Source organism: Gorilla gorilla, chromosome 9, assembly GCF_029281585.2.
Source record: "Gorilla gorilla gorilla isolate KB3781 chromosome 9, NHGRI_mGorGor1-v2.1_pri, whole genome shotgun sequence".
NCBI classification, from domain to species: Eukaryota; Metazoa; Chordata; class Mammalia; order Primates; family Hominidae; genus Gorilla; species Gorilla gorilla.
Genome location: NC_073233.2, coordinates 7,022,403 through 7,038,938, shown reverse-complemented (window position 1 = coordinate 7,038,938; position 16,536 = coordinate 7,022,403). Strand labels below are relative to the sequence as shown.

At 56.2% G+C, this 16,536-nt stretch overlaps 2 protein-coding genes across 10 annotated transcripts in view; one reads left to right on the top strand and one right to left on the bottom strand.

Moving 5' to 3' along the window:
- The window catches only part of PHRF1 (PHD and ring finger domains 1), a 35,903-nt gene extending 21,326 nt beyond the window's left edge, over positions 1 to 14,577 (bottom strand). For 2 of the 9 annotated variants that reach the window (XM_031016176.3, XM_031016171.3), the window contains exons 1-4: positions 13,741 to 13,893; positions 8,735 to 8,849; positions 8,260 to 8,379; positions 3,281 to 3,486 (exon numbers count right to left, since the gene is read on the bottom strand). In XM_031016176.3, the coding sequence (XP_030872036.3) occupies positions 3,281 to 3,486; positions 8,260 to 8,379; positions 8,735 to 8,828 (420 nt within the window). In that variant the 5' untranslated portion in view covers positions 8,829 to 8,849; positions 13,741 to 13,893. Of the gene's footprint in view, positions 1 to 3,280; positions 3,487 to 8,259; positions 8,380 to 8,734; positions 8,850 to 13,740; positions 13,925 to 14,488 lie in introns of those variants that run through there. The other 7 variants (XM_031016172.3, XM_031016173.3, XM_055355735.2 and 4 more) reach the window with 5 other exon arrangements.
- On the top strand, positions 14,028 to 16,536 carry LOC134759320 (basic proline-rich protein-like). The gene has a single exon (XM_063710843.1). The coding sequence runs from the start codon at positions 14,028 to 14,030 to the stop codon at positions 14,991 to 14,993; it is 966 nt and encodes a 321-aa protein (XP_063566913.1). The 3' UTR covers positions 14,994 to 16,536.

Genomic DNA, 16,536 nt, shown 5'->3' with positions numbered 1-16,536 from the left:
AGCCAAACTCCATCTCAAAAAAAAATTTACTTTCATAGTATGGATAACAGTCAGGTATATGTTGCAAATTTATTTTTGCCTTTATTAACAGTGTTCTGACCCACATAAGATCTTTATGTTGGCTTTATTAAGGTACACCATACACAAGAAAACACTGATTTTAACTGAATAATTCAATCGGCTCTGACAAATATACAACCTGCGGAGTCCCCACCCTGGTCTTCGGGCCCTTCCCTCTCCCACCTGACTGTTTCTTCCTGTTGTCTCAGGGGTGTGGTTAGGTGCGTCTTCCCTGGGGTTTCTCAGGATTGGAGCTGCAGCATGGACTCCGCTCATGGCATTCTGCCCTCCCTAGCACTGAAGAGACACTGCCACACAAATGGTCCACGTGTCCATTCCCCCGTGGTGAACATCGATGGACGTGTCTTCGTGTGGGCGCACTCCTGTTTCTCTTGGGTAAACACCCAGGAATACATGGCCTTTGAGGTTGTACATGTGACACCCCCACCTCTGGAGTCTGGGGTGCCCTCCTACCGACCAGCTCCAGGGGTGTACGGCAGCACCTCCCATGGTGGGCCTGGGGTTCCCAGAGGAGCCCTGCTGCTGAACCCCGCACGCTCCGTGCCCGTTTGCAGACATCCTCTCAGGCTGAACCCCGCACGCTCGGTGCCTGTTTGCAGACACCCTCTCAGGCTGAACCCCGCACGCTCCGTGCCTGTTTGCAGACATTCTCAGGCTGAGCCCCGCACGCTCCGTGCCCGTTTGCAGACACCCTCTCAGGCTGAACCCTGCACGCCCCATGCCCGTTTGCAGACATTCTCAGGCTGAGCCCCATACGCTCCATGCCCATTTGCGGACTCTCTCTCAGGCTGAGCCCCGCACGCTCCGTGCCCGTTTGCAGACTCTCAGGCTGAGCCCCGCACGCTCTGTGCCTGTTTGCAGATACTCTCTCAGGCTGAGCCTGACATGCTCCGTGCCCGTTTGCAAACATTCTCTCAGACTGTTTAGGAAATCCTTCCCTTTTCTTATCACAGAGCTACCCATGCTTTCTTTTCAAAGGTTCAGTTTTGCTTTCTAATTCGAGATCTTGAATCCATCCAGCATCGTGTGTGTGCTGTGAGCAGCCCCCAGCTGATCTGCCTCACAGGCACCTCCTGTCTCCCCCTGAGTATGTCCAGGTCACTTTTAAGCCCCTGCAATACCCCTGGGACTGGTTTCCATTCCTGGACTGATTCCAGTTCAATCCCTGTAGTTTTATAAATCATAATATCCAGTAGGCAATTTCTCCCCTTTTTAAAGCTATCTTGGCAATTCTTGGTGCCTTCCTGTCCTCCTGTGTTGACTTCACAACACATCAAGCACCCTGAACTCCTGCTGGGAAGGACGGAATCAGCATCCCCGACCTCTCTACGGAGCAAGATGTCTCGAAAGGGAAGGGGCCTTGCTTCAGTCACAGCTGTGTTAGAAAAGCTCTTTAAATGTCTTACACGTCTCTTTATGACTTATTTCTAAACACAATTTTAATCTTTATTAACCCTGTATCCAGTAATCTTGCTAAGCAGCATTTTAACAGTTCATTTGTAAGATTTCTCTTTTTTTTTTTTTTTTTTGAGACAGTGTCTCGCTCTGTCGCCGGGCTGGAGTGCAGTGGTGCAATCTCAGCTCACTGCAACCTCCAACTCCCAGGTTCAAGTGATTCTCCTGCCTCAGCCTCCCGAGTAGCTGGGACTACAGGTACGTGGTACCACGCCCGGATAATTTTTGTATTTTTAGTAAACACAGGGTTTCACCATGTTGGCCAGGATGGTCTTGATCTCTTGACCTCATGATCCACCCACCTTGGCCTCCCGAAGTGCTGAGATTACAGGCGTGAGCCACTGCACCCGGTCCCATTTGTAAGATTTCTATACTGACAAACTTGTTTGCAAATGCCCTCTTCTGCCCAATATTTATCTAATAAATGCCAGACAGAAAAGACACAGCAAACACTGTATCTTGTTCCTCAATTTAAATGAAAGCTTCACTTGCCAAAAGAAAAATCTACAAAAAAAAATAAAAATAAAAATGGCCGGGCATGGTGGCTCACGCCTGTAATCCCAGCACTTTGGGAGGCCAAGACGGGTGGATCACCTGAGGTTGGGAGTTCAAGACCAGCCTGACCAACATGGTGAAACCCTGTCTCTACTAAAAATACAAAACTGCCCTGGCGTGGTGGTGGGCACCTATAGTTCCAGCTATGCGGGAGGCTGAGGCAGGAGAATCGCTTGAACCTGGAAGGTGGAGGTTGTGGTGAGCCAAGATCGTGCCATTGCACTCCAGCCTGGGCAACAAGAACAAAACTCCGTCTCAAAAAAACAAAAAAAAAAAGAAAAGTCTAAGCCTGAATCTACTGTGGGCTGTGGACCCACCACAACAGAACAGGAACAGGAAGTACCAGAGCCAGACTTTGGGTGACGTCACAGCCTGCCACCACCAGCAGCATGAGCAATGTCTGGGTCCTGCTTCAAACTAAGCATACAGGCAGTTTTCAGCTACTCAGTGAAACAGAACAGGAGGACCCAGTCACTAGGAACCCTGGGTGAGGTCACGGTCCTGAAGAGAGCCGGGGACAGCACGGGCTGCTGGTGCAATCGCAGGGAGGGGAGGGAGTCAAGAGGTAGCGGTGTCGGAGCTGAGCCCTGAGTACAGAGGTCGGGGACTCATGAGTCATCCTCAGACTGCAAGCTCTCCTTTTCTGACATTTTTCACAATATTCAGAAAGGGAGGGGGGAGCTGACTGCTTCTAAAAGTTCATTTTGAAATATAAAATACACTGCACGTTTACGGTAAACTCTATTCACCTGTTTTAAGGACAGGCCCTTTTGATGCCAGTTATTGTGAATGAATGCCAAATCGTACCGGTGTTTTCTGTATCAACTGAGAGAACCACATGTCAAGGCAGCAAAGTGCCCACGCACCACAGCACACCTGCCTCTGGCTTGCAGGCCAAGATGGCCCCTATGTCAACCAGGGTTTCTGCAGCTGGTCCTGGGAGACCCACGGCCGTCCTCTCTCCTGCCCCTGACCGATACACCACAAACGCCTCACATGAGCTCACCCACACCCCCAAGAGCCATGGTGCTCACAAAGCAAAGACCAAGCCAGACTCAATCCTGTGGCCCCAGGGTCAGCCGCAGAGCAGACAACTAGAACCTCACAAGAGGCTGAACACAGGCTGGGTCACCTATAAACAGGGAGGCCATCCTGAAGGGAGGAAGAACCCAACCAGAGGTGAACTCACCTTGGACCATTCGACAATGCAGTCCAGGCAGAAGTAATGGGCACAGTTCTCCGGCGTCCCCACGGCCTGGTCCCTGAATGCGTTGAGACAGATTGGGCAGCTTTCTGCATCATCATCAGAATTGAAAGAGCCAGCGGCTTCCAGTTTCCCCTGAGTACCCGCTACCTCCAGCAATGTCTCCCCGTCGTCTTCAGAATCCTCGGAACCTGGAGAGGAAACATGCCAGCTGGTGCAAGCAGGACGGGCAGCGTGAACCGCGGCACTGGAGGCAAGAGGGCCCAGGCTGCACTCAGGACACCAGGTCGGCAATGCACAGCCCACCTCCCCGCGGGCTCCTGCCACTTACCTCCACGTCCACGCTCAGCACATCCACAACCCTGGGAGCCCTGCCCTGCACCTAACCTGAAGCCTCGGGTGCCCTGCACCGAGGGGCGGGAAGCTGAGCGTCCTGAGTGCCAGACCAGCTCCCCTAAGCTGAGCCTGGGGCTGAGGTAGACCTCGAGAGGCAGGGCAGCCCTGGGGCCTAGCACAGGTCCCAGAGACCATCAGGTTCATTTCAGAGCCTCCAAGCGAGCCCCTCAGTGCAGCAGTCCCCTGACAGCAGCCCCCATTTCCAACACCCCCTTCTCAAAGCATGAGGACCACAAACCCTCTGCCTGCGGACGGGACTTCCTTCTGAGGTTGCCTGTTCCTCCTCCCTGTGGGAGGCAGAGCACAGACTCCTAACTGGGCCACTAACCACAACCGTTCTGGCCAGTTCGGAGTGATTCTGAGGCTACACCTTGACCAGCAGGGAGCAGGGAGATGCTCCGAGTTCAACACGGCAGAGCCCATACGTGCACTGCTATCTTCTTTCTACCAAACTCCAATGAAACAACGCTAAAGCAAACAGAACACAAGTTCACATGGGAAGAGGAGCAGACTCAGTGTGGGTGGCAGGTTCCTCCTAGGCCCGAAACCCTCCCGGTTCCATGCATGTGGGCAGGACCCTGCCAGCACTAGGGCATCGCTGCCAGGACCCTCTGTTATCTGGCAAAGGGAAAGACACACCCAGAACAGGAATATTTACTGTTGAAGAGGCTGGGAGAAGCGAGAGCTGCGAGGGAGGCAGCAGAAGAGTTTTAAGTTCCCATCTTTCATGTTAAGAGTTGAAGAGCTACTGGCCGGGCGTGGTGGCTCACGCCTGTAATCCCGGCATCTTTGGGAGGCTGAGGTGGGCAGATCACGAGGTCAGGAGATAGAGACCATCCTGGCTAACACAGTGAAACCCCGTCTCTACTAAAAATACAAAAAATTGCCAGGCGTGGTGGCTCAAGCCTGTAATCCCAGTACTTTGGGAGGCTGAGGCAGGTGGATCACCTGAGGTCAGGGGTTTGAGACCAGCCTGGCCAACATGGTGAAACCCCGTCTCTACAAAAAATACAAAAATAGCCGGGTGTGGTGGCGTGTGCCTGTAATCCCAGCTACTTGGGAGGCTGAGACAGGAGAATTGCTTGAACCTGGGAAGCAGAGGTTGCAGTGAGCCTAGACTGCACCATTGCACTCCAGCCTGGGCAACAGAGCAAGACTCCGTCTCAAAAATAAATAAATAAATAAATATACAAAAAATTAGCTGGACGCGGTGGCAGGTGCCTATAGTCCCAGCTACTTGGGAGGCTGAGGCAGGAGAATGGCGTGAACCTGGGACGCAGAGCTTGCAGTGAACTGAGATCGTGCCGCTGCACTCCAGCCTGGGCAACAGAGCGAGACTCGACCTCAAAAACAAAAACAAACAAACAAAAAAAGAGTTGAAGAGCTACTACCTCAAGCTGGAAAGAGCTACTACCTCAAGCTGGAAAGGGCAGTGTAACAAGTGATTTCCAGCAGGAAACACCAGGGTGGGAAAAGCAATGAGAACGAAAGCTCCCAAGCCCCAGCAACGTGGGTGTTGCTCGTGGAATAACTCCCTCCTCAACATGTTTCCCACCAGTTAGGGACCCACTGGCTATTTCTTCATGTTTAAAAAACAGTCCTGGCCAGGCGCGGTGGCTCACGCCTGTCATCCTAGCACTTTGGGAGGCCAAGGCGGGTGGATCACCTGAGGTCAGGAGTTCAAGACCAGTCTGGCCAACATGGTGAAACCCCATCTCGAATAACAATACAAAAATTACCCAGGCGTGGTGGTGCGCGGCTGTAATCCGAGCTACTACTCGAGAGGCTGAGGCAGGAGAATCGCTTGAACCCGGGAGGCAGAGGCTGCATTGAGCCGAGATTGCGCCACTACACTCCAGCCTGGGCAACAAGAGTGAAACTCGGTCTCAAAAAAAAAAAAAAAAAAAAAAAAAAAAAGGTCCTGGAGAAATAAAAAGAAGTGTTCACAGTGGCTATACCAACACCTCTCCAGTGCCTTCCCATCCCCTTCCTTCGGGGCGCTCAGCCCTCAGGGGCTCCAGGTCTCCGTAAACCTTCTGTCTCTTCACAGCCCCCCGCCCTGGCCTGCCGCCTCTGCCCAGCCACCTCCTCCTGCCCCTCAGGTGGCAGCTTGGATTCTCCAGAAGCCTCTCCCCACCCCAGGTCCATGGAGCCTGCCCCTCCCCTGGACACCCACAGCTCTCAGTTTCTATGACCCTGTCCCCCAGCTGCTGCTTGGCGCACTGTTTGCTGCTAGAAGGTGAGCGCAGACACGGTGGGGGCCCTGCTGATGCTCCCGCCACCTTCACTCCAGCCCCCAACCCAGAGTCTCTGGCATCCAATGTGCCCTCAGGATCTCAAGGACAGAGTCACCTGGCAGCCCTGACGGCCCATGCTTTCAGCCCTGGCAATGCCAGAACTGGTGCGGAGACCTGCTACAGATGAACCAGAGCCCTAACCCAATGCTGGGAGTGAGCAGGGAAGCCCCTCAGGACCTGCAGACCCAGCAGACCCGCAGAGCACGTGCAGAGCTAAACATCGAACTCTGGAAGGACACGACCAACACACATTGGCTCAGGCCATGAGTGCCATTCCCTTACCAACAGTCTCAAACAGGAGTGTTACCTTTCCGGAACATTCTAACCCTGATAACCACAGGGCTATGCAGAAAGACTGCTACACACAGATTACAGTAGCCACTTGAGGACCACGGATTTTCCAGCCCGAGGGTGATGTCAGAAGGAAAGTCGTGGAAAGGCAAAGTTCTGAGCCTGAGCTCGGCCTCCCTCTGAGGAAGCAACCACAGCAGGGCCGGGGCAGGGCTGCCTCCTTGGTGGCCTCACAGGCTGTGCACCACCGAGGGTGATGGCAACAGGGAACAGGGAAGGGGGTACCACCAGCGCACCCCACGGACTTGTCTCCCCTCTGTTTTGTTTGAGACAGCGTCTCGCTCCAACACCCAGGCTGGAATGCAGCCTCAACTTCCTGGGCTCAAGGGTCCTCCTACCTCAGCCTCCTGCGTAGCTGAGACCATGGGCCTGGGCCACCACACCCAGCGCAGACCTGCCCTTTAGAACATTGTTCTCTCAAAAGAAGTTCAAGGGCACAACCATCAGCCAATTGTAAGTGAGCTGAGAATTTTTTTTCTTTTTGAGACAGAGTCTCGCTCTGTGGCCCAGGCTGGAGTGTGGTGGCGTGATCTCAGCTCACTGCAGCCTCGACCTCTTGGGCTCAAGCGATCCTCCCACCTCAGCCTCCTGAGTAGTGGGGATTACAGGCACGCACCACCACGCCTGGCTAATTTTGGTGGGGTTTTTTTGTTTGTTTTTTTTTTTGAGACAGAGTCTCGCTCTGTTGCCCAGGCTGGAGTGCAGTGGCGATCTTGGCTCACTGCAACCTCTGACTCCCGGGTTCCAGCAATTCTCCTGCCTCAGCCTCCCAAGTAGCTGGGATTACAGGCGCGTGCCAACACGCCTGGCTAATTTTTCTATTTTTAGTAGAGACGGGGTTTCACCATGTTAGCCACAATGGTCTCGATCTCCTGACCTCCCGATCCGCCCGCCTCGGCCTCCCAAAGTGCTGGGATTACAGGCGTGAGCCACTGCGCCCAGGCAGCCAGAATTTCTTTTTCTTCCTTTGAGATGGAGTCTCGCTCTGTCGCTCAGGCTGGAGTACAATGGCACAATCTCGGCTCACTGCAACCTCCGCCTCCTAGGTTCACACCATTCTCCTGCCTCAGCCTTCCGAGTAGCTGGGATTACAGGCGTGTACCACCACACCCGGCTAATTTTTTGTATTTGTAGTAGAGAGAGAGTTTCACTATGCTGGCCAGGCTCGTCTCGAAAAAAGGCTGGGCGCGGTGGCTCACGCCTGTAATCCCAGCACTTTGGGAGGCTGAGGTGGGCGGATCACAAGGTCAGGAGATCGAGACCATCCTGGCTAATGGGGTGAAACCACATCTCTACTAAAAATACAAAGAATTAGACAGGCTTGGTGGCGGGCGCCTGTAGTCCCAGCTACTCGGGAGGCTGAGACAGGAGAATGGTGTGAACCCAGGAGGCAGAGCTCGCAGTGAGCCGAGATCGCGCCACTGCACTCAGCCTGGGTGACAGAGCGAGACTCCGTCTCAAAAAAGAAAAAAAAGGAGGACTACAGGCCAGGCACAGTGGCTCACTTGAGGTCAGGAGGAGTTCCAGACCAGATGGTGAAACCCCGTCTCTACTAAAGATACAAAAAGTAATTAGCCAAGTGTCATGGTGCGTGCCTGTAATCCCAGCTACTCAGGAGGCTGAGCCAGGAGAATCACTTGAACCCGGGAGGCAGAAGTTGCAGTGAGCTGAGATGGCACCACTGTACTCCAGCCTGGGCAACAGAGCGACACCCTGTCTCAAAAAAAAAAAAAGAAAGAAATGAAGGACTACAAATAAAGTGAGCCGTCACCACAGCTGAAGATGAGGCCTCACCGTAGGTGACCGCGGGGACATGGCCAGCTGTGGTGACAGCACTCTCACGGAGGATGTGTTATAAAAGGCTGTCCCCATCACGACAAGAGGAAACACAGGAGCCGGCGTGAACACCAGCTGTCTCACCATATCTGTCTTCCAGGTCTTCCTCCTCAGACGCCCCCTCGTCTTCTCCGTCTGTGCCATCTCCATGCTCGCTGTCACTGTCGTCCCCAGAGTCCCCACTGCTGCCCTCGCTGCTTTCTTCTAGACACCAGGGTGAGACACAGGCCGCAGGGCGGCGTCAAGACCATGCAGCAGAGAGCAGGTTGCTTTGCACAGGCATAGAGGTGTCAGGAGCACCTGCCAAACGGCTAACGGCTTCCCCAGGGCCGGCAAGGTGGGGGCACAAGCAAGGAAAGGGAACATCCTTTCGTTCAACATTTGTGTTGTTTGCGTTAAAAATAAAACAAAACAATATACTACTTCCGCAATTTAAAATCAAAGCATAATTTTTTTAGACTGAAAGTTGACAAGTGACACACACAGACGACCTCCAAAGGGAAACACCAGGCACCCTGCTCCTCCTGGGGACGCCCCTACCCGGCACTGGGCAGCTCACCAAAGTCACCTGCCGGGTCCACAGGGCCGACCTGTGGGCGTCCATCCGGCCCTGGGCTCCGGGCCACAAGCTCATCCAGGCTGTCGTCATCCATTGCTGCACATTGAGCTCAGCTCTGAAAGAAAGAAGAGCCAAGGAACTTCCAAACTGTCCCAGGCTGCAAAGAACCCTCTGAAGAGTGATGACCTCTCCCCACAGGCCACATCCCCGTGTCACATCCACCGCCACAGCACGTGAAGAGTGAGCCCTGAGATATCACCCACAGAACAACTCTCAGCAGTATCCCCACAGGCCACATCCCTGTGTCCCAGTGTCACATCCACCGCCACAGCACGTGAAGGGTGAGCCCTAAGATATCACCCACCGAACAACTCTCAGCAGTATCCCCACAGGCCACATCCCCGTGTCCCAGTCACATCCACCGCCACAGCACGTGAAGGGTGAGCCCTAAGATATCACCCACAGAACAACCCTCACCAGTAAGCCTTACACATGATTCACATTTACAGAGCTACCCGTAAAGCCAGATCCTAGCTGGGCACTGTACACGGCCAGAAAACAAAAACTTGTTTTTAACTTAAAAAAAAAAAAAAAAAAAAAAATTGGTCACGCCTGTAATCCCAGCACTTTGGGAGGCTGAGGCGGGCGGATCACCTGAGGTCGGGAGTTTGAGACCAGCCTGACCAACATGGAGAAAGCCCATCTCTACTAAAAATATAAAATTAGGCCAGGCATAGCTGCTCACGCCTGTAACCCCAGCACTTTGAGAGGCCGAGGCAGGCGGATCACCTGAGGTCGGGAGTTTGAGACCAGCCTGGCCAGCATGATGAAACCCCGTCTCTACTAAAAATACAAAAATTAGCCAGGCGTGGTGGCGGGCGCCTGTAATCCCAGCTACTCGGGAAGCTGAGGCAGGAGAATCGCTTGCACCTGAGAGGCGGAGGTTGCAGTGAGCCGAGATCGCGCCACTGCACTCCAGCCTGCGCAATAAGAGCAAAACTCCATCTCAAAAAACTGCAATGCTCCTGAGGAATCGCAACACCATATACGAACAAAATGGCCTCATCCTGAGCTGAGGCAGAGCCGGGCTTTATCAGCTGGGCACAAGAGGGGCCTCAGTGACACGTAGGGTGCTCTCTCTGCCAAGGCTGGCCACTGTTGGGATGCCTGGAGGCTCCTCTGACCGCACCCCAACCCCATCCACCAGGGTGCTGCTGAGTCCCCAGTGGCACCCAGAGCTGAGGAGGCAGAAGGCACAGAGGCCAGGCCCACCCCTCGGCTCCCAAGGCCACTTGCTCAAGGCCCTGACCCGTCAGCCGGGACCCCTGCCCTTTCCACTCTGCAAGGTCACTGTGAAACCACACAGGATCCCGTACAAAGCCTTGGGAAATCTAGTTGGACACGCTCCTCCTTCCACACCAGGGCCTCAAACTTTGGTCCCAGATAAGAAAGGAGATATGTGCACGTGGTTCATTTCTCATCAGTGCTATTGACCTTGTTTCCCAGGCGACTCTCGGAGGAAAGGCCTGTCCTAGGAGAGTGAGTCAGGAATCCAGCGAGGCAGTGAAGCCGGCCCTGCAGCACTCTGTTTCCCACCAAGTCCAAGCTCCATCCATGATCAGAGGAAAGCGCATCGCACAAGAGGCCGGGAAGTAGGGGGCCAGAGCTGCCCTCGAGTTCAGGGCCTCCTTGCATTGGAGCTCAGCTCCCACCACCACTGTGGGCTGCACATGTACCACAGCAATGGGGGAAAGTGGCTGTCAGCGCCACTGCTGTCTGGAAACCCCTGGACAACAAACCCTAACGGGGCTCAGAAACCAGGACGGCCTCACTTCCCATCCGACAAGACAGTGCAAAACCCTAGATTCTAAGATGACGCCTTATAAAACAGTGAAGAATGTCAACTCCATCAAACTGTCAACTGCCAAATCTTACTACTGCCTGGAAACAGCGATTGTAGAAGTAGTTTTGCCAAATTAGTAATTAACCTTTCTTCTACCTGCCGCCCTAAGGTGAAAACACCTGGTCATGATCCCCGCTCAAGGCAGTCTGCAGCCCTGGTGCTTGGTGGACCCAGCAACTCCGCAGAGACGCCCTGCTCGTCCCGCACCTGAATCCTAGAGACACTGGCTCTGAGAGACACACGAGGGCCACGGCCCATCCAGGAGGGTGACCCCTCTCCCACAGCATGCACTGAGACCTAGCAGTGACCACAGCTCTCAGATAAGAGGACCTTAACTCCCTGGCAATAGCTGTGACCACCCTGACAACAGACCCCACATCTTCCAGGACGCCTGCTCCAACACCTACCCTGCTCCTACTTTGTGCAGCACAAGGCGAATGCAGTCCCTGCCCTGGAGAAACATATCTGAAAGAGGGAGGCAGACTCTCTCACATGAATCTACCAGGGAACACTTCAAAGAGACCACCTAAGATAACAGAGCAGGGCTGGGGGGAAAAGCAGGGCTGGGGGGAGGAGCAGGGCTGGGGGGAGGAGCAGGGCTGGGGGGAGGAGCAGGGCTGGGGGAGTCCCAGGGTCCAACTGTCCCGAGTGCAAATCCTCACTTGATGATGAATTTCACATAGAAAGTAAAAAATGTGAATTGGTAGCTAGGTGCAGTGGCTCACGCCTGTCATCCTAGCACTTTGGGAGACCAAGGCAGGCAGACGGCCTGAGCTCCGTAGTTCAAGACCAGCCTAGGCAACACAGGGAAACCCCCTCTCTACTAAAATACAAAAAATGAGCCAGGCATGGCGGCGTGCGCCTGTAGTCCCAGCTACTCCGGAGAATTGCTTGAACCTGGCAGGCAGAGGTTGCAGTGAGCTGAGATCGCGCCACTACATGCCACTGGGCGACAGAGTGAGACTCAGTCTCAAAAAAAAAAATGTGAATCAGCCGGGCGTGGTGGCTCATGCCTGTAATCCCAGCACTTTGGGAGGCTGAGGCAGGCAGATCACTTGAGCCTGCAAGTTATGAGACCAGCCTGGGCAACATGGCAAAACCGTTAAAAACCAGCTAGGTGTGGTGGAAACCGCCTGTAGTCCCAGCTGCTCGGGAGTCTGAGGTGCAAAGATCACTTCAGCTCAGGAGTTCGAGGCTGCAGTGAGCCGCAGTATGTGAACAAACAGCTCCTGGCCTCTCCCTTGATGCACTGAGATTGGGGACCACCTCCAAGGGTTAGGTGGGGCGACAGGCAATGGCAGGGCCTGCCCCAGGGCTGCCAGAAGAGATCAGTGAGGCCATGTGGGGTTTGGCACATAGGAGCTGGCCAGAAATACCAGCTCAGGAATGAGGCTGAACTTCGCGAGTCCATGCACCTGTGGGGCTAAGTCCTGAGGCCTTTGAACTTTACCACAGCTGGTGAGGGAAGACTCCACGGGCCTCTTACACTCCTCCACCACAGCAGCAGGAACGTTCAGGTTACGTGAGGCTGAACAACATCCTTCCTCGATATCACACAAAAGTAACCAGGGGCTATTTTGCCAGAGAACACAAAATAACCCAGGAAGCCTCCGCAGGTACCCTCTGGCACAAGCACCAGGCACAAGACCTGTTTGGGACCACCAGGACCTGTAGTTAGGATGCTGGGTTAACGGGAGCCCCTAGCTTAGGACCTCCTGGTTGCACCAGCAGCCCCAACTCCAACAAATCTTCCCTTCCCCATACCCACCTCTGCCACGTCCCAGGCCACAGGCCAGGAAGCCATTTCTGCAGAAAAGACCACAGCCCTTCCCAGCTGCTGGCCACCTTTGGCCGGGCTAGCAGAGCTCTGGGGCGGAGGAACCACTGTGACTCTCCTGCTTAGCCTCCAGATTTGGGGGATTAAAGGGGAAAACAAAAAACTGGAAAGGCTATTTCTCTCTCTTTTCAAATTCAGGGGAACCAATGCATTGGCAGTCCCAACTGTTACTAAGGAATGAAAAGGGCCTCTGGTGTCCGGGGTGCCTGCAACCCCGTTCCACGCCAGTCTCGGCACCTGAGTGCCCATCCCAGGCACTGAACAAGCCTGCAGCCAAGTCCAACACCTCAACTCAGGCCGACTTTTATTCTTGTATTCACCATCTGCTGTATCAGCTAGGAGAACTCAAAACTGTCAACTGCAATGGAAGTCAAAAAGTCAGGCACGCACAAAGGTCTCCGCGGGCCTGAGATAAACACAGCCCTGCTGAGGGCCAAGGCCAGGCTTGTCATGGCCATGATGCTGAGGTGTCATCCATCCACTAGTACTCTGACTTAACATCCTTCCAATAAGAAAGAAAACCGGATGGTCCAGGAGAGAGATCAAGTATGCCAAACCCGAAGTCAAACCTCAGCTCAGCCTCAGAGCCTGTCCATTGACCACTGGCCAGAACGTGGTTCACCCAGCTGACGGCTGTTCTCCTGTTGTCGAAACAAGTAAAGCACATAAACTCCGAAGAAGGGGCAACACAAGCCTCGTCAAAAGGAGCATGGTAGGAGTCGGGGCTGGCGCGGATCCCCGGCTGCCGGCGCTGGCCAGTTACTTAGCCTTTCTGGGCTCCAATCCCCTCATCTGTAAAACGGGAACAATGCCTACACCTGAGACGCTCTTGCGAGGCCTGCAAGAGTTAAGGAATAGGAAAACCGCCAGCCACACAGGCCTGTGGACATGCAGACAAGGCCAGAAGCCCACGACGGCAACCATGCACAGGAGCTGGACACAAGGCAACGAAGTCACAGCTCTCTCCCAAACGCGGCAGGGCGGACTCGCAGGGGACATGGGCGTGGGTGCCACAGAGCGAGGCGGGTGGGCTCTCGCCGCGCCCTCGCAAGCCCAGGACGTCCGCCCGCAGGCCACGGGCCTCCCAGTCTCGGCGGGGCCTCCCAGCGCGCGCGCTCGCGCGCCCGCCCGCCCTCCCGGCCCGCGGCCAGCGCGGCGCAGGCCTCGCCCCGCGGTGCAGGCCGCAGACAAAGCGCGTGGCGCCCACAGGCGGCCCGCGGCCCGGAGGAGCAGGGCCCCCAGGGCCGGCGCGGCCGCCGCACTTACCCGGAAACCTCGCGTCCCGCAGCCGTTCGGGAGCGCTCGCCGCCGCTGCCCGACCGAGAGTCGCTACTAGGCCCCGCCGCCGCCGCAGCCGCCTCTGCCGCCGCCGTGCGCTCTTCGACCCGGAAGTACACGGCGCCTCTTCCGGGCTCCTCCGTCCTGCTCGCTGACTGGAACCACTGAGACCAGAGCGGGAAAGAAATGACTGAAGTGATGAAGGTGCCACTCCTTGCAGCCGGGGGTCTCGAGGCGTTCAAACGGCCTCCCTTCCACCTTGGAAACACTGTTTAATGCAGGACTGCCGCCCAGGGAGACCACTATCTTGGAAGAGCTCGTACTGTTTAACCCGCGACCGTGGGCTGGTCCAGGCCGTCCCCCCCGCGGCCGGGACAGCTGGTACCGCCCGGATCTCCGCCCACCGCCCAGAGCGAATGGGAGCTGCTTCCTGTACGTCAGCTCCGCCCCCACGCCCTCAGCCCCGTCCCTCCTCGGGCCCGCAGCCCCACCCCGCCCCCACGCACGTAGCCACGCCCCTCCCCCGCAGCCCCGCCCCGCCTCGCGCCCGCAGCTCCGCCCCCACGTCTGCAGCCCCGCCCTGCCTCGGGACCGCCGTCCCACGGCCCCGCCCCCTCCCTCGCAGCCCCGCCCCCACGCTCGCAGCCCCGCCCGCGCCCCCCGCCCCCCGCCCCCCGCCCGCGCCCCCCGCCCCCCGCCCGCAGCTCTTCCCTATCCCCGCGCGCGGCGGGAGCACCTGGGGAGGAGAGTCCTGGCGTCGCCTGCTACCAGCGCCGAGTTCCTCTGACCAAACACTGCCGGAGCCCTCCGTGAGCCGGCTATTCCAGCCCAGCCCCGCGTCCGCCCGTCCCGCAGCAGGCGCGGTGAATCGTGCGCGCTGGCGGACGAGGCGGGCTCGGCAGGACGCTGCTGTGCCGTCCCGTGTGGATTTGGCTCCAGGTCGTCCTGAGGATGCCGCGCAGAAGCCGTCTGGGCCTCGGGACGCAGGCCTGCGTGGCTGCAGCGCACCAGGGGAGGCTCCGGGGATCCCGAGCAGGTGCGGACTCGCGAGACCCCCTGGCCGCTCTGCGGGGAGCGCTGGGGAGGCGTCCCGAGCGGGCGCCAGAGACCCGCGGGCTCCCCGTGCAGGGGCTGCCTGGGCTGGGGCCCGGGTGGGTCTGCGCAGGTGTGGGAAGTGCCCGCTCCCGGTAGATGCTGAAGGCGGAGTTGCCAGGATTTGCTGCGGACTTTTGGAGAAATGAGGCGGGGAAGGACGAGCTTGAGAACCGACGCCGGAGAGACGGGGAAGACGGGGGAGGCCTGAGCGCGGGCTGGCATGGCTGGGGAGGTTGTGCACTGCCCGAGGATGCTCACTGAGGAGCGTGTTCACGTCTCATCGTGGGTGTCTGTGTTTATTATGACAACTACCAGCAGCCCCCGAGGAGCAGCGACAGATGGAGGTCGGGGGCTCTAAGCTGAACACAGGCGGTCGGTCCTCCTTCCCAGGAGCCTCAGCGTGTGTGTCCGCAGGTGCCCCTTTATCTAGCGCCCTTGGGGGAATGGGACGTGTCAGAGGAGATGCAGTGGGCAGAGGCTGCACTGGATGAAGAGAACTATGTGGGAATCGCATGTGGGGTGTGGCTGGGGACCAATGCCTGAACCCTGGGACTCCAACTTGAAGAGGTTTGGAATCTGCAAAGGAGACTAGGAAGGGGCACAGGGGTGCTAGGGGTGGGGGCTGGAGGACAAACCAGGAGAGGGGCTTCTGGAAGCCAGAGAGGGCATGCACACACATGCGGGGGAGGGAGCCTGGGTGCAGCAGGGTGGGTCACTGCGACTCACCGAGGGCCAGCAGCGCTGGGGCCAGGGGCTGGAGTTTGGAGAGTGAGCAGAGAGCACGCAGGGGCTGTGAACACCAACTTCTCTTTCAGGTCAATTTGCTGCAAAGGGGAAGGTAAAGGTGGAGGTAACTAAGGAGCAGGGCAAGAGAGGGGTGTGGTTTTCTGTAGGGTCCAGCCCTGTGGGGGCTTAGCGGGTGTTCTCCCCGTGTGCAGAGACCAGAGATTGTAATAAAGACACGAGATAAAGAGCAGCTGGGCCCCGGGGGGCCACTACCATCAAGACGTGGAGACCGGTAGTGGCCCTGAGTGCCTGGGTGCACTGATATTTATTGCATACAAGACAAGGGGGCAGGGTAAGGAGGATGAATCTTCTAAGTGATAAAGTGAAGCAAGTCACGTGATCATAGGACAGGGGGCCCTTCCCTCTTAGGCAGCCGAAGCAAAGAGAGAAGGCAGCATATGTCAGCATTTTCTTCTCTGCACTTATAAGAACGATCAAAGACTTTAAGACTTTCACTATTTCTTCTACCGCTATCTACTACGAACTTCAAAGAGGAACCAGGAGTACGGGAGGAGCATGAAAGTGGACAAGGAGTGTGATCATTGAAGCACCACAGGGAGGGGTTAGGCCTCCGGATGACTGCAGGCCAGGCCTGGAGAATATCCAGCCTCCCACAAGAAGCTGGTGGAGCAGAGTGTTCCCTGACTTCTCCAAGGAAAGGAGACTCCCTTTCACGGTCTGCTAAGTAACAGGTGCCTTCCCAGGCACTGGCGTTACCGCTTAACCAAGGAGCCCTCAAGCGGCCCTTATGTTGGCGTGACAGAGGGCTCACCTCTTGCCTTCTAGGTCACTTCTCACAATGTCCCTTCAGCACCTGACCCTATACCTGCCGGTTATTCCTAGGTTATATTAGTAATGCCACAAAGAGTAATATTAAAAGCTAATGACTAATATTTATAATAA